At 31.4% G+C, this 21,733-nt stretch overlaps 1 protein-coding gene across 1 annotated transcript; it reads left to right on the plus strand.

The window, feature by feature from the left end:
* Positions 1-1,208: 1,208 nt before the first annotated feature.
* On the plus strand, positions 1,209-19,026 carry LOC137398233 (uncharacterized). The gene is made up of 12 exons (XM_068084340.1): positions 1,209-1,287; positions 3,775-3,976; positions 5,608-5,748; positions 7,088-7,228; positions 8,559-8,699; positions 10,620-10,760; positions 11,810-11,950; positions 13,280-13,420; positions 14,740-14,880; positions 16,215-16,355; positions 17,676-17,816; positions 18,849-19,026. The coding sequence occupies exons 1-12, from the start codon at positions 1,209-1,211 to the stop codon at positions 19,024-19,026; spliced, it is 1,728 nt and encodes a 575-aa protein (XP_067940441.1).
* Positions 19,027-21,733: the final 2,707 nt, after the last annotated feature.

Below are 21,733 nucleotides of genomic sequence, written 5' to 3' on the forward strand. Positions count from 1 at the left end.
TATTTAAACTTTTACTACAGCCATGCTTAAACATCAATTGAAACCAAAATGTGCAATTATTGTGAATTTTCACAAAAAAGAGCAGATCAATAAGAAACATTGCAAAAAAGGGAGTGCTTAAATGGCAGACTTGAACACCATAAAGAGGGGCAGCAAATAAATTGCAATGTACTGTATGTTGTTAATATACAACTTTATTTCTCAAATCTAATAAAGCTATCCAGAATATTATCAAAATCGACTGTATCCGACATAGCTGCTAACTCTTTGTATTGGCTGATGCTTAGTAATAAGCTTATTGCAATATGTTTTTAAATAGATTGGGCTATTAACTGAAGCGATACCAAAACACTTAAAAGTAAGAATATTTTAAATTGATATATGCCTCCTAGTTCCATATATAAGAGCCTCCTAGAGTTTATAATTTATTTAAAGAAAATTAAACATTTTTGTTGGAGTTGTCTCCTCTTTTCCATATATCTGAATATAGATATATAAGGCAATTATGGGAATCATGTTTAGAATACTTCTATAAGGTTGTTGAGCACTATAATCACTGCTAGAACTAGGAGGCTCCCTAGACGCCTCCTAATTTTTCAGAGCCTCCTAACATGGATTATTTATTGATAGAAGCCTCCTAGTTGGGAAATATAGTTTTATATATAATATAGTGTACATATATATTTATATATATGTATATATATATATATATATATATATATACATGTATGTATATATACTGTATATATGTATAAATGATGTTCATGCATACTATATACAAACACACATATATACATGTATATATATGTATATATATAATATGTGGCATGTATATGTATAAATATCTATGTATGTATATACAGTATACATATGCATATTTGTATATACACAATTGGCCATAGATATACATACATGTGTATATATACAAATTATATATTTGTATATATATTAAATATACTATTATTAAATATTAAATGCAATATTTATTTTATATTCATATTTTCATTTGTATATATTTTTTTCTCATATCTATATATTTATATTATAGTACAGTATTTTGATTGTCACTTTAGATTAGTTTAATAATACAACACATTACTATTATTTGTGCTGTTGGCATGCTCTGGTATTATTCAATCAAATCCTATTATCAAATTTATTTATCTATTTTCTTTACTCAGAAAGTCATTGGTGAGGCAGAAACTAAAATGGCAGACAGCTTTAATGGAATTGAGCAGTTTCATGATCAGCAAGAAGGTAGAGCAGAGGATTCTAATCCGAACAAACGTTAGTAAATTTCCAGATATGTCTGAAAGCATGTAAAAAAAATTCGTAATTCTCAATTAAGTATAAAATTATTACTGAAACTCATCTGTTCAGGAGTAACAAGGTTTTAGGGATTAAAATGTTGCGAGCCTGTATTGAGAATACACAAACAGCAACAATCTGCAGAGATAATTTTTCAATATTACATTAGGTCAATGTCGCTCTTGAGAAGACCCTAAAATCTTTATTTGAACGCAACAGTGCTCTATTTTGAACCCTTATTTTAGTGTGGTCATTTATTAGAAGTGGTACTCAAGCAAAGGGTGCCGTTGTATTTTTTAAATACCTTGTCAGAATATTTAAAAAACAATGTTTCACTGGCAAATCAAATGTTGCCTACATAATATACTTTTCCGATAGCAAAGCGATTTTAAGCCTTTGAGTGGAAGAAACTTGTTAACTTACCTCCAACTTGTTTTGGATATCTAAATAATATAAATTGTTTGTGATTAGCCTATGATGCTCTTATAGCCTACGTTGCCATTTGCTAGAGCTTTACAGTTTCTGCTTCATTTTAAACATAAAGATATGCTTCTATTTCATAACTAACTTTAATAAGATTGCATAAAAGCTCATTACAGTCATTGATATTTTTGTTACAGTTTGCAGCTATAACTCCCTTTTAATGACTAAGAGAAAATGAGTTATGCGTATTGATTCATAGTAAGCCCAGTTCACATTACTGCGATAATACAATCAAATGAAGTGTTATTATTCTGCAAATTTAAAATTTTATACTAATAATAATCTATTAATTTTTACCAATGTACCTTTAAGAACATGTGACATAAAAAACCATATTTACATTCAGAAACAAAAGTTAAAATTTTAAAATCAAAGTTAACATTCTTAAACAAAAATATTAGTGTTGTTAGCTCAGCCAGTTGCATTCTGATTGTTCTTCTCCTTGTATGCAGACTTTATTGCTTCTGTTTATAACCTTTGTTTATTCCTTTAGCTGTGCAATATCCTAAAAATTGTTTTTTGGCTCTAAGTTTTCTTCTATGCAGCTGAGCTAGTCAACATTAGCGGTCAAATAACTTTTAGTATAGCAAAGCATTTACGCTATGCACTGTAGAATTATACATGTATACACTTATTGTGTGAATAAACAGAATCTGTGTGTAATAAAAATTGTCTCATAATTTTGGCTTTAAAATGCGCGATAGTCTAGGTTCCATCATTAATTTGCAAACAGATTCACATACATCAAATTATTTAGACCGAGTTAAAAATTACTATCATTAGTCCGATTAAGTTACTCATCATTTCTATGCTGTTCCATTCAGAAATTTAATGAAAAAAAAACGGTAAAGTTCTGTGATAAATACAAATTTGGATATAAACAGAAACAAGTAACAAACTAATTGTTATTGATGTAGTCAAGTCATTAGCAGTGTTTTTTGTGGAGAATTTTTACTGAAAACTTGCTATTATGAGTTTGTAAAGATGAAAAATGTCAAAAGACATCAGTCAAATAGAGGTGGTGTTCACATAAAAATGACATTCACTTAAAGGGTGCCACTTTATCTTGCAGCTCTTTCTTCATAGTAGTCCTAAGATAGAGGTGGAGTTAAAATGAATGTGGCATTCAAATACAGGTTTTACAATATCCGATGTTTTGGCCTTGTGTTTTCTCTATTGGTCCGAAATTGAACTAGGCTATAGAAAGACCTACTATTCATAGGATAATTATATTTTTACTAATATGCCTGTTAGTCTCTACGTCTTTGAGAGATCATCATGAGCAATCAGTATACATATAATTATCCGTTCAAATAGTGCTGAGTTGGTGCAGTGGTTGTGTAGTGGTAGAGAAGTCGCTTTTGAGTCTACTGCCCAGCGCTTGATTTCCATGCAAATGAACATTTTTTCCTAATGCTCAAGTGTGGCTTTTGACATCCAAAAATACACACACTGCTCTTATTATAGTAGAAATTACATTTTAGATTAAATTTAGAATTACCAACATCTTGTATGATAGACAATATTTTAGTTTATTACTTGTAACAAAACTAAAAAAGCGAAATGCTCCTCTACCCAAGATCTCATGTAAACCTTTTGTTAAATTAAAACAGATTTATGGATCACACTAGTTCTGCCATTTTTGCTATAATGAACATCATTTAATATATTTTAGCCAGTCAACCAAGGAAACGGCAATTTAAATTTTATTCATTTTTTAAGTAAATATGAAAACTTGCTTAGTTTTAAAATATGAATCATTAATTTTTATCTCATTCTTTGTCAGTCTGTTACTCTTTACCTTAACCAACGTGAATATTTTTAAATACTTATAAAGCTCTATATTGAAAAGAGCTTCAGAAAAATTTACTTGAATTTCACATTGCAATGTAGAAAAATTGATATATATATATATTAATGAGATTGTAGAGATTATTAAAGTGCAAGTGTATTATTTATTACTTTTCCTCTCTTTTTTTGCAGGTTATCATATTAAATACAGAGTTTCTGAAAAGCCTGAGTGGCATGAAGGATGGTTTACCATTACAGAACTCATTGATAAGATTGGCACTGACTTCATAGTCGGATTGGGATGTCACAACTACATTCCACCTCTACAAGACATTGCTCCAAATCTGAAAGTTTTGATTGTTAGAGACCTATATGACCAATCAGGACTGAGAGAGTAAGTGACTCTCAGCTTTTATGGTAGCTTATAGAGATTTAAAACAACCAATGAGGTTGTAGAAATTTTTCAAAAATGACCAACTACACATTAAACATTGCATATAGATTTATAAAGAAATTTATTCAGAAAATTAACAGGATTAATGATCAAATGCTTCAGAGTATCCTTGATTAAATTCATCGGATGTGAATTTAATTTAATTATCCTTCATATGAAATTAATTGTATAATTTCATCCTCAATTTATTATTGCGAGTATTTGCTTTTTTAAGAACAAAAAAATCACATAGCATTAATCAGCATACTGAAAAATAAGAAATTGCTCATAAATATTTATTTTTTTAACACATGTTCCTTTGTTGTAAATATCTTGACATACAATGAAAAAATAGAAAGATATTTGCACTAACATGATTTTTTTCAACATATGATTTGAAATTTTTAAACAGTGCATAAATTATTAATAAAAATGTTTCAATTAACTCCTGTTTTCTGCACTTTTTTTCCTATTAGGATCTCAGTTTAAGCTTAGGTCGAAATCATAGAGAAAATTTGTTTATGCAAGCAAAAAACACAGCAATGGGTGTCTATAGTTCTTTCTTCAACTTTCCCATTTTGTTTATTACGTCTAATGGAATGTCCTAGCTGTTAGTGTCATAAGCTCCACATTACTTCTCACTAAACCAGTTTTGCTGTTTAGCAATAATTATAGAAAACTGTGTTCGGTTCAAATGTTCATGAATTTGGAATCACAATAAGTTGAATAATAAGCTGATTTGTGACTAATATGTTTCTATGGCTAAAATTCGGTTGCTGTTTTGTGAATCAACAAACTTGCGCTTGTTAGAAGTGTATAGAATATATAGTTCACCCAGAGTTATCGCAAAGAAATTTAGCTTGATGTTACAATTGCTTGATAGAAACTTAACTATAACTCGCAACTATAGTCAAACGGCGTGCAAAACCATAGCAACTGCTGAAACCAAATTTTCTCTGATGGCTGGTCACAGTCCGCAATGACCATTATAAAGAACGAATAAATTAGAAACTTTATGGTTTGTTATAATTTAAGACCTCTATTACTAATCCAAGGTAGATTATTTTGTTTTCAGTTTGATTCATTTATATGACATTCACATATTTTACTCATAGATTTTTTTCTATCAATTGTCTATTTTGCACTGTTTTCATGATATGTTTTTAAACTTGGCCAACAAATCAAGCACTGCGACTTTACTATTTGCTATATTGTACTCATAACAATTCCTTATCAGTACCTGGATTCAGGCGTATTTACATTTTGTCTTCGTCTTTACTATTGCGATGTTCCTCTATATTTGCGGAAAACAATTATTACTGAAATACTAAATATTATGGGTCAATATTATTATTTCTTTAAAAAGCGTCGCCTGGTGCTAACTACAAAGTACATTCTTATAAAAATTTAAAAACTGCGGTCATATGCATTGAAATATTTAAAGCGTTTTAAACTTTTTTTTTACATGCATATACATGTATATAATTGTTTGATTGAAGCACAACTTACTGCTACTTTCTGGTCCAACAATCGCCATGCACCCAGGAGGATTTGATAGCTTTTAGTTTTTTGCCCTTATTTATGATTTACAGCTTATCAAAGTTGACTCGACTAGAAGTGCTTGACCTTTCTGGAAATTCCTTTTCTGGTGGACTACCAGATGTGATTGGTGATCTTGGTAACTTAAAAATGCTGAACCTTAATGCATGCAAGCTAACATCTCTACCAGAAAGGTGAGTAACATTTACATACTGATAATGCTTCGAGCTATTTTTATATCAACACTAAAAGAGTTGTAGTGAGTGTTAGTTATACTATGCTTACTGGGATTTACTGCTTTAATACAAACATCTTTCTGCTGCTAGTGTTTAAAGGTATTATTTATTGGATTCCTTTGTCAGGGCTGTTTTGTGTATTACCAATGTGCAGCTTGTAAAAAGGGTTTGTAAATATATATCACTCAGAATTATCAGTAAAAACTCAGCTTGATAATACAAGTTTTCGATAAAAACTACTATAACTAGCAACTTAAGTCAAGCGATGTGCAAAATCACAGCATTTACTAAAACAATTTTTACTGATGCCTGGTCACGGTCGGCAATGACAATTATCTACACGGATTAAATTAGAAAATTCATGTTATGTTATAATTTAAGAGCTCTGTTACTAATCCGAAGTAGATTATGTTGTTTTTGTTTAATTCATTTATCTGGAGTTAAATATATTTTATTTATTAATTGTTGCTATCAGCCATTTATTTTGCACTAATCTCATGGTATGTTTTTAAGTTTGTCAAACAATTTAAGCACCGTGACCTTCACTATTGGCTATATTGTATTCATAGCAACTCCTTATCAGTAACTGGATTCAGCTGTGTTTGCCTTTTGTCTTCTTTTTTACTATGCGGTGTTTTATACGATGTTTTTTTTTACGCTTGCAGAAGACTGCTTATTACTGAAAGACTAAAGGCTATATGTTAATATTATTATTATTTTGAAAAGAGTTGTCTGGTGCTAACTACTAACAATATTCTTATAAAGATTACAAACTGTGATAATATGCATTGAGATAATTAAAATGTTTTGAATTTATCTTTACATATATATACTTGTTTGAGCAAAAAACAACTCATTGCTGCTATCTGGATCTAACGCCAATCATCACGCAAAACTGATCCCAGGACGGTTCCATATTGCTTAGTTTTGTCCTTATCGATGATTCACAGCTTCTCAAAGTTGACTGAATTAAACAAGCTTAATCTTTTTGGAGAAATCTTTTTTGTTGGAGTACCAAAAGTGTTGGTGGTTTTATGTTAATATAATTATTCCTCTGAAAAGGGTCATATGGTGCTAACTACTATAACCTTATTATGAAAATTACTAAACGTGATAATATGCATTGAAATATTTAAAATACTTTAGATTTATTTTTGCATGTTCTTACTTACATATTTATACTTGTTGGAGTGAAACACCACTTATTGCTACTTTTTGGATTTGATAATCACCATGCCAAAATTCTCCCAGGAAGATTCGATAGCTTTTAGTTTTTATACTTATTTATGATTTTCAGCTTCTCAAAGTTGACTAGACTAGAAGAGCTTGAACTTTCTGGAAATATATTTTCTGGTGGACTATCAGATGTGTTTGGCAATCTTGGTAACTTAAAAAAGCTGAAACTTTATAGATGCGAGCTAACATCTTTACCAGAAACGTGAGTAACATTTAAAGAATGTTAATCAGTCCAGCTATCATTTTATCAATGGTAAAATATAGTTGTCGTCAGAGTGCATTACATTACGCTTACCGACTTTTGCTGCTTTTTTTATGAAAATGTCTCAGCTCCCCACTTTTCAAGGTCCTAATTGATGGAAACCCTTGTAAGGGCTGTTTTGCAAATCACCAAACTTGCGCTTGTAAGAAGTGTATAAAAATATATTTCACACTGAATTCAGAGCTCGATGTTTCTAGTGTTTAATAGAAACTCTACTATATCTAGCAACTATATTCATATTGTGTGCAAAATCACAGTGGTTACTGAAACAAAATTATCTCTGATGCCTTGTCGCTCTCTGCAACATCCACTTTAAAGAACGAATCTATTAGAAACTTTACGGTTTGTTATAACTTCAGACTTCCAATAATAATTCAAGGTAGAATTTTTTTGTCAGTTTAATTTTTATATTTGGAATTCACATATTTGACCCATTTATTTGTTTCTATTGATCATCTTTTTTGCACTGATTTTTGGTATGTTTTTGAATTTGTCAAACAAGTCAAGCACTGCGACATTCACTATTTGTTATATTGTATTCATAACAGTTCTTTATCAGTAAATGGATTTAGGTGAATTTGCTTTTAGTATTCGTATTTACTACTGCGATGTTTTATATGATGTTCTCAACAATTGCAGAAGAGATTTATTATTGAATGGCTAAAGGTTATATGCTAATGTTATTATTTCTTTGAAAATACTCATCCGGTGCTAACTACTAATGAAACTTTTTTGTAAAATTTACCAACTGTGATAATATGCATTGAGATAATTAAAATGTTTTGAATTTATCTTTACATATATATACTTGTTTGAGCAAAAAACTGCTCATTGCCGCTATCTGGATCTAACGCCAATCATCACGCCAAACTGATCTCAGGACGCTTAAATATTTCTTAGTTTTTGTCCTTATTGATGATTCACAGCTTCTCAAAGTTGACTCAAAGAAAAAAACTTAATCTTTTTGGAGAAACTTTTTTTTGGAGTACCAGATGTGTTGGTGGTTTTATGTTAATATAATAATTCTTCTGAAAATGGTCATCTGGTGCTAACTACTAATAACATTCTTATAAAAATTACAAACCGTGATAATATCCATTGAAATATTTGAAATTCTTTAGATTTATTTTTGCATGTACTCGCTTACATATTTATACTTGTTGGGTGAGCCACCACGTATTGCTACTTTCTGGATTTGATAATCACCATGCCAAACTGCTCCCAGGAAGATTCGATAGCTTTTAGTTTGGCTGTTATTTATGATCTACAGCTTCTCAAAGTTGACTAGACTAGAAGAGCTTCACCTTCCTGAAAATAACTTTTCTAGTGGACTACCAGATGTGTTTGGTGATCTTGGTAACTTAAAAAAGCTGATCCTTGATACATGCAAACTAACATCTCTACCAGAAAGGCGAGTAACATCTAAAGACTGATAATGCTTCCAGCTATCTTTTTATCAATTGTAAAAAAAGATTTGTCGTCTGTGTTCATTACATTACGCTTTCCAACTTTTGCTGCTTTTCTAAGAAGATGTCTCGGCTTCCAACTTTTCAAGGTCTTAATTGATTGAAACCTTTGTAATGGCTGTTTTGTGAATCACTGAACTTGCCCTTGTAAGAAGTGCATAAAGTTATATTTCACACAGAATTTAGAAATCGATGTTACGAGTGTTTAATAGAAACTCTACTATATCTAGCAACTATAGTCAAATCGTGTGCAAAAACACAGTGGTTACTGAAACAAAATTATCTCAGATGCCTGGTCGCTCTCTGCAACAACCACTTTAAAGAACGAATCGATTAGAAACTTTTTGGTTTTTCATAATTTAAGACTTCCATTAATAATTCGAGGTAGATTTTTTTGTCAGTTTAATTTTTTTATATGGAATTCACATATTTCACCCATTGATTTTTTCTATCAACCATCTTTTTTGCACTGTTTTTGTGGTATGTTTTTAAATTTGTCAAATAAGTCAAGCACTGCGACATTCACTATTTGTTATATTGTATTCATAACAGATCCTTATCAGTAAATGGATTCAGGTGAATTTGCATTTTGTATTCGTATTTACTACTGCAATGTTTTATACATTGTTCTTTGCAATTGCAGAAGATATTTGTTATTGAATGGCTAAATGTTATATGTTAATATTATTATTTCGTTGAAAATACTTTTAGCAATGTGGGAGCATTGCTAGACTTTTGACTATTAGATTCCTTTTGAGGTTACGAACTTTACTGGTTCAATGTAAGTGTCAACTTTATTTATCTTTACTTTAATGACGCCACACGACAACCATGAAGTCTAAAATAAAACAGTACAACTAAAAAATAGAACAAAGTAGTCTTAATTAGCAAGTGTAACACAATGTAACATTATTTGACAGAAAAGAAATGATACAAATTGATACATATTATAATAGGGAACAGTGGTAAATACCTTTTGCCTCCTGTAGTTTCATTTGATTATAAAACAAGCTCCAGTGATTTGCTTACAACATTAAGACTGGATCGATTTTACTAAACTGGCTGACTGCGCGACCGGCTAGAAGCAAGTTACGAAAACCGCATGCCATCAACACAGATATCGCGTCATTGGCTGACAGAAATAGCCCCACAAATGCAAACCAATCACACAGCAGCCCACCGAATTCAAATCAAGCCATCAGTAACTGATATACTACCAAGGCAGCCTGAAGGCTGAAACAAGCAAAAATTGTATCTAACATTTTATAAACTGCATAGGAATTACACATAATCCTTACAATACTCATCTGGTCCTAACTACCAATTAACCTTTTTGTAAAAATTACAATTTGTGATAATATGTATTGAGATACTGAACATTTTTTGAATTTATCTTTTTATATATAGACTTGTTTGAGCAAAGAACAACTCGTCTATACTATTTAGATCAAACAATCATCACACCAAACTGCTCCCAGGACGGTTCAATATTTCTTAGTTTTTGTCCTTATTGGTGATTCACAGCTTCTCAAATTTGACTTGAAGAAAATAGCATAATCTTTTTAGAGAATTTTTTGAGTATTAGATGTGTTGGTGGTTTTATGTTAATATAATAATTCCTCTGAAAAGCGTCATCTGGTGCTAAATACTAATAACCTTCTTTTAAAAATTAAAAACCGTGATAATATGCATTGAAATATTTGAAATACTTCAGATTTATTTTTGCATGTACTCGCTTACATATTTATACTTGTTGGAGTGAAACACCACATATTGCCACTTTCTGGATTTGATAATCACCATGCTAAAATGCACCCAGGAGGATTCAATAGCTTTTAGTTTTTGCCCTTATTTATGATTTACAGCTTATCAAAGTTGACTCGACTAGAAGAGCTTAACCTTTCTGGAAATTACTCTTTTGGTGGACTACCAGATGTGTTTGGTGATCTTGGTAACTTAAAAATGCTGAACCTTAATGCATGCAAGCTAACATCTCTACCAGAAAGGTGAGTAACATTTACATACTGATAATGCTTCGAGCTATTTTTATATCAACACTAAAAGAGTTGTAGTGAGTGTTAGTTATACTATGCTTACTGGGATTTACTGCTTTAATACAAACATCTTTCTGCTGCTAGTGTTTAGAGGTATTATTTATTGGATTCCTTCGTCAGGGCTGTTTTGTGTATTACCAATGTGCAGCTTGTAAAAAGGGTTTGTAAATATAATTCACTCAGAATTATCAGTAAAAATTCAGCTTGATAATACAAGTTTTCGATAAAAACTACTATAACTAGCAACTTAAGTCAAGCGATGTGCAAAATCACAGCATTTACAAAAACAATTTTTACTGATGCCTAGTCACGGTTGGCAATGACAATTATCTACACGGAATAAATTAGAAAATTCATGTTATGTTATAATTTAAGAGCTCTGTTACTAATCCGAAGTAGATTATGTTGTTTTTGTTTAATTCATTTATATGGACTTAAATATAATTTATTTATTAATTGTTGCTATCAGCCATTTATTTTGCACTAATCTCACGGTATGTTTTTAAGTTTGTCAAACAATTTAAGCGCCGTGACCTTCACTATTGGCTATATTGTATTCATAGCAACTCCTTATTAGTAACTGGATTCAGCTGTGTTTGCCTTTTGTCTTCTTTTTTACTATGCGGTGTTTTATACGATGTTTTTTTATGCTTGCAGAAGACTGCTTATTACTGAAAGACTAAAGGCTATATGTTAATATTATTATTACTTTGAAGTGTTGTCTGGTGCTAACTACTAACAATATTCTTATAAAAATTACAAACTGTGATAATATGCATTGAGATAATTAAAATGTTTTAAGTTGTTTTTTCACATTCATATATAAGCTTAAAGCTTTAAAGCATTTTAAACTTTCTTTCACAAACATATATACTTGTTTGATTAAAGCACAACTTACTGCTACTTTTTGGATCCAACAATTACCATGCCAAACCGCTCCACGGAGGCATAGCAATATGATTCAATATTTCTTAACTTTTGTCCTTATATATGATTTACAGCTTCTCAAAGTTGACTCGACTAGAAGTGCTTGATCTTCAATGGAATAACTTTTCTAGTGGACTACCAGATGTGTTTGGTTATCTTGGTAACTTAAAAAAGCTGAACCTTGATATATGCGAGCTAACATCTCTACCAGAAACGTGAGTAACATTTACAGACAGTTAACGCTTCCAGCTATCATTCTATCAATGGTAAAAAAGAGTTGTCGTCAGGGTGCTTTACATTACGCTTTCCGACTTTTGCTACTTTTTTATGAAAATGTCTCAGCTCCCCACTTTTCAAGGTCGTAATTGATGGAAATGTTTGTAAGGGCTGTTTTGTGAATCACTAAACTTGCGATTGTCTACCGAGTATAAAAATATATTTCATTCAGAGTTCAGAGCTCGATGTTACGAGTGTTTAATAGAAACTCTACTATATCTAGCAACTATATTCATATTGTGTGCAAAATCATAGTGGTTACTGAAAGAAATTTATCTCTGATGCCTTGTCGCTCTCTGTATCAACCACTTTAAAGAATGAATCAATTAGAAACTTTACGGTTTGTTATAACTTAAGACTTCCAATAATAATTCAAGGTAGAATTTTTTTTGTCAGTTTAATTTTTATATTTGGAATTCATATATTTCACCCATTAAATTTTCTCTATTGATCATCTTTTTTGCACTGATTTTTGGTATGTTTTTAAATTTGTCAAACAAGTCAAGCACCGCGACATTCACTATTTGTTATACATGTATTGTATTCATAACAGTTCCTCATCAGTAAATGGATTTAGGCGCATTTGCTTTTAGTATTCGTATTTACTACTGCGATGTTTTATATGATGTTCTCAACAACTGCAGAAGAGATTTATTATTGAATGGCTAAAGGTTATATGCTAATATTATTATTTCTTTGAAAATTCTCATCCGGTGCTAACTACTAATGAACCTTTTTGTAAAATTTACCAACTGTGATAATAGACATGGAGATACTTTTAATTTTTTGAATTTATCTTTACATATATATACTTGTGTGAGCAAAAAACCACTCATTGCCGCTATCTGGATCTAACGCCAATCATCACGCCAAACTGATCTCAGGACGCTTCAAAATTTCTTAGTTTTTGTCCTTATTGATGATTCACAGCTTCTCAAAGTTGACTCAAAAAAAAAACTTAATCTTTTTGGAGAATTTTTTGAGTATTAGATGTGTTGGTGGTTTTATGTTAATATAATAATTCCTCTGAAAAGGGTCATCTGGTGCTAACTACTAATAACCTTCTTATAAAAATTAAAAACCGTGATAATATGCATTGAAATATTTGAAATACTTTAGACTTTTTTTGCATATTCTTGCTTACATATTTATACTTGTTGGAGTGAAACACCACTTATTGCTACTTTCTAGATTTGATAATCACCATGCCAAACTGCTCCCAGGAAGATTCGATAGCTTTTAGTATTGCCGTTATTTATGATTTACAGCTTCTCAAAGTTGACTCGACTAGAAGAGCTTTACCTTTCTAGAAATAACTTTTCTAGTGGACTACCAGATGTGTTTGGTGATCTTGGTAACTTAAAAAAGCTGAACCTTGATAGATGCGAGCTAACATCTCTAGCAGAAAGGTGAGTAACATCTACAGATTGATAATGCTTCCAGCTATCATATTATCAACAGTAAAAAGAGTGGTAGTCAGTGTTCATTACATTACGCTTACCAACTTTTACTGCTTTTTTATGAAAATGTCTCAGCTCCTCACTTTTCAAGGTCGTAATTGATGGAAACCTTTGTAATGACTGTTTTGTGAATCACTAAACTTGCGCTTGTATAAAGAGTATAAAAATATATTTCACTCAGAGTTCAGAGATCGATGTTACGAGTGTTTAATAGAAACTCTACTATATCTAGCAACTATAGTCAAATCGTGTGCAAAAACACAGTGGTTACTGAAACAAAATTATTTCCGATGCCTGGTCGCTCTCTTCAACAACCACTTTAAAGAACGAATAAATTATAAACTTTTTGGTTTGTTCTAATTTAAGACTTCCATTAATAATTCAAGGTAGATTTTTTTAGTCAGTTTAATTTTTTTATTTGGACTTCACATTTTCACCCATTGATTTTTTCTATCAACCATCTTTTTTGCACTGTTTTTGTGGTATGTTTTTAAATTTGTCAAACAAGTCAAGCACTGGGACAATCACTATTTGTTATATTGTATTCATAACAGTTCCTTATCAGTAAATGGATTTAGGTGAATTTGCATTTTGTATTCGTATTTACTACTGCAATGTTTTATACATTGTTCTCTACAATTGCAGAAGATATTTGTTATTGAATGGTTAAATGTTATATGTTAATATTATTATTTCTTTGAAAATACTCATCTGGTCTTAACTCCCAATTAACTTTTTTGTAAAAATTACAATTTGTGATAATATGTATTGAGATACTCAACATTTTTTGAATTCATCTTTTTATATATAGACTTGTTTGAGCAAAGAACAACTCGTCTCTACTATTTGGATCAAACAATCATCACACCAAACTGCTCCCAGGACGGTTCAATATTTCCTAGTTTTTGTCCTTATTGGTGATTCACAGCTTCTCAAATTTGACTCGAAGAAAAGAGCTTAATCTTTTTAGAGAATTTTTTGAGTATTAGATGTGTTGGTGGTTTTATGTTAATATAATAATTCCTCTGAAAAGCGTCATCTGGTGCCAACTACTAATAACCTTCTTATAAAAATTAAAAACCGTGATAATATGCATTGAAATATTTGAAATACTTTAGATTTATTTTTGCATATTCTCGCTTACATATTTATACTTGTTGGAGTGAAACACCACTTATTGCTACTTTCTAGATTTGATAATCACCATGCCAAAATGCTCCCAGGAAGATTCAATAGTTTTTAGTTTTGCCGTTATTTATGATTTACAGCTTCTCAAAGTTGACTCGACTAGAAGAGCTTCACCTTTCTGAAAATAACTTTTCTAGTGGACTACCAGATGTGTTTGGTGATCTTGGTAACTTAAAAAAGCTGATCCTTGGTGCATGCAAACTAACATATCTACCAGAAACGTGAGTAACATCTAAAGACTGATAATGCTTTCAGCTATCATTCTATCAATTGTAAAAAAGAATTGTCGTCTGTGTTCATTACATTACGCTTTCCAACTTTTGCTGCTTTTCTAAGAAGATGTCTCGGCTGCCAACTATTCAAGGTCGTAGTTGATGGAAGCCTTTGTAATGGCTGTTTTGTGAATCACTAAACTTGCGCTTGTATAAAGAGTATAAAAATATATTTCATTCAGAGTTCAGAGCTCGATGTTACGAGTGTTTAATAGAAACTCTACTATATCTAGCAACTATATTCATATCGTGTGCAAAATCACAGTGGTTACTGAAACAAAATTATCTCTGATGCCTTGCCGCTCCCTGCAACAACCACTTTAAAGAACGAATCGATTAGAAACTTTACGGTTTGTTATAATTTAAGACTTTCAATAATAATTCAAGGTAGAATTTTTTTGTCAGTTTAATTTTTATATTTGGAATTCACATATTTCACCCAATTATTTTTTTCTATCGACCATCTTTTTTGCACTGTTTTTTTTGGTATGTTTTTAAATTTCTCAAAAAAGTCAAGCACTGCGACATTCACTATTTGTTATATTGTATTTACAACAATTCCTTATCAGTAAATGGATTTAGGTGAATTTGCATTTAGTATTTGTATTTACTACTGCGATGTTTTATATGATGTTCTCAACAACTGCAGAAGAGATTTATTATTGAATGGCTAAAGGTTATATGCTAATATTATTGTTTCTTTGAAAATATTCATCTGGTGCTAACTACCAATAAACTTTTTTGTAAAATTTGCAAACTGTGATAATATGCATTGAGATACTTTTAATGTTTTGAATTTATCTTTACATATATATACTTGTTTGAGCAAAAGACAACTCATTGCTGCTCTCTGGATCTAACGCCAATCATCACGCCAAACTGATCCCAGGACGGTTCAATATTTTTTAGTTTTTGTCCTTATTGATGATTCACAGCTTCTCAAAGTTGACTGAATTAAAAAAGCTTAATCTTTTTGGAGAAATTTTTTTTGTCGGAGTACCAGAAGTGTTCGTGGTTTTATGTTAATATTATTATTTCTCTGAAAAAGGTCATCCGGTGCTAACTACTAATAACCTTATTATGAAAATTAAAAAACGTGATAATATGCATTGAAATATTTGAAATACTTTAGATTTATTTTTGCATGTTCTTGCTTACATATTTATACTTGTTGGAGTGAACCACCACGTATTGCTACTTTTTGGATTTGATAATGACCATGCCAAACTGCTCCCAGGAAGATTCGGATAGCTTTTAGTTTTGCCGTTATTTATAATTTACAGCTTCTCAAAGTTAACTCAACTAGAAGAGCTTCACCTTTCTGGAAATAACTTTTCTAGTGGACTACCAGATGTGTTTGGTGATCTTGGTAACTTAAAAATGCTGATCCTTGGTACATGCGAACTAACATCTCTACCAGAAAGGTGAGTAACATCTAAAGACTGATAATGCTTTCAGCTATCATATTATCAACAGTAAAAAGAGTGATAGTCAGTGTTCATTACATTACGCTTTCCAACTTTTGCTGCTTTTTTATGAAGGTGTCTCGGCTGCCAACTTTTCAAGGTCCTAATTGATGGAAACCTTTGTAATGGCTGTTTTGTGAATCACTGAACTTGCACTTGTAAGAAGTGCATAAAATTATATTTCACACAGAATTCAGAGATCGATGTTACGACTGTTTAATAGAAACTCTACTATATCTAACAACTATATTCATATTGTGTGCAAAATCACAGTGGTTACTGAAACAAAATTATCTCTGATGCCTTGTCGCTCTCTGCAACATCCACTTTAAAGAACGAATCTATTAGAAACTTTACGGTTTGTTATAACTTCAGACTTCCAATAATAATTCAAGGTAGAATTTTTTTGTCAGTTTAATTTTTTTATTTGGAGTTCACATAGTTCACCCATTGATTTTTTCTATCAACCATCTTTTTTGCACTGTTTTTGTGGTATGCTTTTAAATTTGTCAAACAAGTCAAGCACTGCGACATTCACTATTTGTTATATTGTATTCATAACTCTTCCTTATCAGTAAATGGATTTAGGTGAATTTGCATTTTGTATTCGTATTTACTACTGCAATGTTTTATACATTGTTCTCTACAATTGCAGAAGATATTTGTTATTGAATGGCTAAATGTTATGTGTTAATATTATTATTTCTTTGAAAATACTCATCTGATCCTAACTCCCAATTAACCTTTTTTGTAAAAATTACAATTTGTGATAATATGCATTGAGATAGTCAAAAATTTTTGAATTTATTTTTTTATATATAGACTTGTTTGAGCAAAGAACAACTCGTCTCTACTATTTGGATCAAACAATCATCACACCAAACTGCTCCCAGGACGGTTCATTATTTCCTAGTTTTTGTCCTTATTGGTGATTCACAGCTTCTCAAATTTGACTTGAAGAAAAGAGCTTAATCTTTTTAGATAATTTTTTGAGTATTAGATGTGTTGATGGTTTTATGTTAATATAATAATTCCTCTGAAAAGGGTCGTCTGCTGCTAACTACTAATAACCTTCTTATAAAAATTAAAAACCGTGATAATATGCATTGAAATATTTGAAATACTTTAGATTTATTTTGCATATTCTTCCTTATATATTTATACTTGTTGGAGTGAAACACCACTTATTGCTACTTTCTGGATTTGATAATCACCATGCCAAAATTCTCCAAGGAAGACTCAATAGTTTTTAGTTTTGTCCTTATTTATGATTTACAGCTTATCAAAGTTGACTAGACTAGAAGATCTTGACCTTTCTGGAAATAGATTTTCTAGTGGACTACCAGATGTGTTTGGTGATCTTGGTAATTTAAAAAAGCTGAACCTTGATGCATGCAGGCTAACATCTCTACCAGAAAGGTGAGTAACATCTACAGTCTGATAATGCTTTCAGCTATCATTCTATCAACAGTAAAAAGAGTTGTAGTCAGTGTTCATCGCATTATGCTTACCGACTTTTGCTGTTTTTTATGACAATCTCTCGGCTCTCCACTTTTCAAGGTCTTAGTTGATGGAAACCTTTGTAAGGGCTGTTTTACGAATCACCAAACTTGCGCTTGTAAGAAGTGTATATAAATATATTTCACTCAGAGTTCTGAGCTCAATGTTACGAGTGTTTAATAGAAATTCTACTATATCTAGCAACCATAGTCAAATCGTGTGCAAAATCACAGAGGTTACTGAAACAAAATTATATTTGATGCTTGGTCGCTCTCTGCAACAATAACTTTAAAGAATGAATCAATTAAAAATTTTACAGTTTGTTATAATTTAAGACCTTAATTAATAATCCAAAGTAGATCATTTTGTTGTCAGTTTAATTTATTTATATGGACTTCACTTACTTTACTCATCGATTTCTTTCCATCAATCATCTATTTTGCGCTGTTTTCATGGTATGTTTTTAAATTTGTCAAACAAATCAAGCATTGCGACCTTCCTTATTTGCTATACTGTATTCATAAGATTTCCTTTTCAGTAAATTAATTTAGTTAAATTTGCATTTTGTCTTTGTCTTTACTACTGCGATGTTTAATACAATGTTCTCTAATTTGCAGAAGACAAATTATTATTATTATTGAATGGCTAAAGGTTTTATGTTATTATTATTATTTCTTTGAAAATACTCATCTGGTCCTAACTCCCAATTAACCTTTTTGTAAAATCTGGTGCTAAATTCTAATACACCTTTTTGTAAAAATTGAAAACTATGAGAATATGCATTAAGATACTTATAACATTTCAAATCTATCTTTAGATACATTTATATACTTGTTTGAGTGAATCACCATTTAATGCTACTTTTAGGATCCAGCAATTGATGTACCATGTCAAACTGCTTTCATTGGGGTTCAACATTTTTAGTTTTTTGTTCCTATTTGCGATTTACAGCTCTTCAAAGTTGACTCGACTAAAAGAGCTTAAACTTTCTGGCAACAACTTTTTTGGAGGACTACCAGATTTGTTTGGTGGTTTTGGTACCAAACTGTTTCCTGGAATGTTCCATAGTTCTAAGTTTTTGTCCTCATTTATGATTTACAGCTTCTCAAAGCTGACCCAGATAGGATAGCTTGAGTAAAATGAGTAGTAGTCAGTTTTCACTATATTATGCTTACTGAGTTTCACTGCTTTGTTAAAACATGTTTCTGCGGCTAAATTCTCAAGTTCTTTTTTGAAGGAAACTTTGTTAGCTCTGTTTCGTGATTTTACCAAAATCCAGCCAGAAAGAGGGGTATAAAAATATATTTATCCCGAAATCATCGCAAAGTGATGGGGCTTGATTTTACAATAGCCACATAAAAAGTTTAAATATTACAAGCGGCTATAATAAGTTCGAATACAAAACCACAGCAGCTGTTGAAAAAATATATCTGATCACTATAGACCAGGGGTGTCAAACTCAATTGTAAAAGGGGGCAAAATTTAAAACATACTTTAGGTCGTAGGCCAAACATGATAAACATTAACACAATAAAACTATATGTTTTTACATAAATACGAATAAAAACCGACAGGAATATTATTCTGAAACAAACTTAAACCGTAAAGGCTGACTTGCAACAAAAATTATATTACAGTTATTTTGGCATTTTAAGATTTAGCTTGTCTTACTCTGCTGTGTTGTAGGTGCAAAAATGTGGAAATGTGATTACAAGCTCTTAAAAGGTCAAAAATGAACAGTTAAAAAGTGGTTGTAGATTGGAATCCCATATTTTGACAATATGTTCAACTCGACAGAGTTATTGTTTTGACACGTAATGTCATCATGGGAAATCAAATGCCAATTAAAGGCTCCATATAAAACATCTCGTAGCACTAGTTTATGACAAACACTTCGGGCTCTTCCAAAAAGCCTGTATCAAACATAGATGCTCACTACTCAAAAGTTTTGTTTCCGCTTGATCTAATCATCTAGTCGTAATCTGATCATGTGACCCATATTTCCCGCTATATGGTGCGAACAACTTCTGCAGCATTTGTTGACTATCACATGTAACCAACAAGCTCCTCATGTTTATCAGAGGATGATATGCATCCCTTTGAGCTAAGGTTAAAAATTAAACCGGTTTTTATTCTAGGTTTTAAGATATCTGTGCTCAAGGTGACAGCGTTACAATGATAATGGAATATACGTGTAAGGACACTAAACATGTTTTCATTGAATACATGAAAATATATTTGTGAAAATATGTCGACGAATGAGGTTGCCTTAACGCGTAAACAGAAACACATTGCGTTCAACTACGTCACATTTGAGCCGTTTTGAGAGAGATAGCCGTTTTCAAGATGGCTGAGCTCAGCTTTTCGTTTTGGAGCTTTTAAGAACTTGTAATCACATTTCCACGTATTTTGCACCTACAAGACAACAGAGTAAGACATGGTGAATCTTTTGATCACAAGTAACTGTAATGTGAATTTTGTTGCAAGTCAACATTTAAACTTCTTCTATTTATTTTTTACTTTTCATAAAGAGATCTTGTTAAAAAAATTTAAACTTCTTTGCTCCCATGTAAATATATATAAAAAAACAAATTTACATATCTTAAAAATATCAGAATCTCCATAAAAATATCTCATATCAAAATTATACATGTTAGAAATATGAACAGGCTAAAAAACATGGAAATATGCATAAAATGTGTGCTGTTCAGCAATAACAATTTAAATCATTTAGTTTTTTTGCTCTTATGACTTTGATCTAATTATATGATCTGACCGAAACAACAAATTAATTCACATTCTGTGTAATGTTCTGTGTTGTGGAGATTCTCAGAATAGACAGCAGCTCTCATCAGGCTAACTGCTATAGACATTTTAAGCATCAACAACCCTCAAAGTATGCATAAATGCAATCAATTGTGAGCATCAAAATCTACATAAATATATTGTTTATGGTCCATGGTAAGCGAAACCTTTTCTTTATTCAATGTATGATATAAAACACATGACACTACAGATTTCTGTGAGGGACATTGACAGAACCAGAGCTATCACCTCTTTATTTCAATAGCTCTTGTTCTGTCAATGTGTCCATGGCAGAAATATTTTACAACTGATTCTGTATCTATTTCAACAGCTTTATATATGTATAATATTAGAATAATATTTAGACAGCCTGCCCCATGGTGCTCCTCATCAACGTTTTGATTCGCTTCAATGCAGAAAAGGATCAGTCACTGCATTAGTGGCAGGCGAAACTAATACTAGATTAGTGAGCCTCTCAACCTCGTTGCTAGTTGCGATGGACTAGCTATAGTTAGTTGCTAGTTGTTGGAAATTCCAAGTGAATGAGCTTAGACTGCAATTCTTAGTACTTAGCCGCCGAAAATCATTAAAAATTTGGGCGGCTCAGCCGCTTCAGGGAATACGGGCCTGTCAGTGCTTCATATCAATGGGCCATGGATAGCAATAATGTAAAATGATTTTGTGGGCCAGATAAGATTACAAGGCGGGCCAGATGAGGCCAGCGAGCCGTGAGTTTGACACATGTGCTATAGATGATTACTATGTAAAAATAGAAAAACTCGTTGGGGCATGGTTTGCTGGAACACAAAAGGAGATTGCTAAGAAACTTGTTTCGTTCATTCTAAGTTTTCCCAAAACAACATCGAAGATGTAAGTGATGATCCAAAGGTGGAGTTGTCAACCATAAATCTAATGGAATTTTGTAACAAAAAGTTTTTGCATTTCTACTAAGAAAGAAAAGTGACTCAATTTCATGCAGATGCTCTAAAGTGTTGGTAGGAAACTTAAATTTGTCTGATGAATTCAGACTT

This window comes from Watersipora subatra, chromosome 6 (assembly GCF_963576615.1).
Source record: "Watersipora subatra chromosome 6, tzWatSuba1.1, whole genome shotgun sequence".
NCBI classification, from domain to species: domain Eukaryota; kingdom Metazoa; phylum Bryozoa; class Gymnolaemata; order Cheilostomatida; family Watersiporidae; genus Watersipora; species Watersipora subatra.

What these genes read in the sequence shown, in the direction of transcription:
- LOC137398233 (XM_068084340.1), top strand. Translation starts at nt 1,209, where the DNA reads ATGGCAGACAGCTTTAATGGAATTGAGCAGTTTCATGATCAGCAAGAA. An exon ending in GACCAATCAGGACTGAGAGA is followed by an intron (nt 3,977 to 5,607) that starts GTAAGTGACTCT and finishes TATGATTTACAG; the next exon opens with CTTATCAAAGTTGACTCGAC. An exon ending in CTAACATCTCTACCAGAAAG is followed by an intron (nt 8,700 to 10,619) that starts GCGAGTAACATC and finishes TATGATTTACAG; the next exon opens with CTTATCAAAGTTGACTCGAC.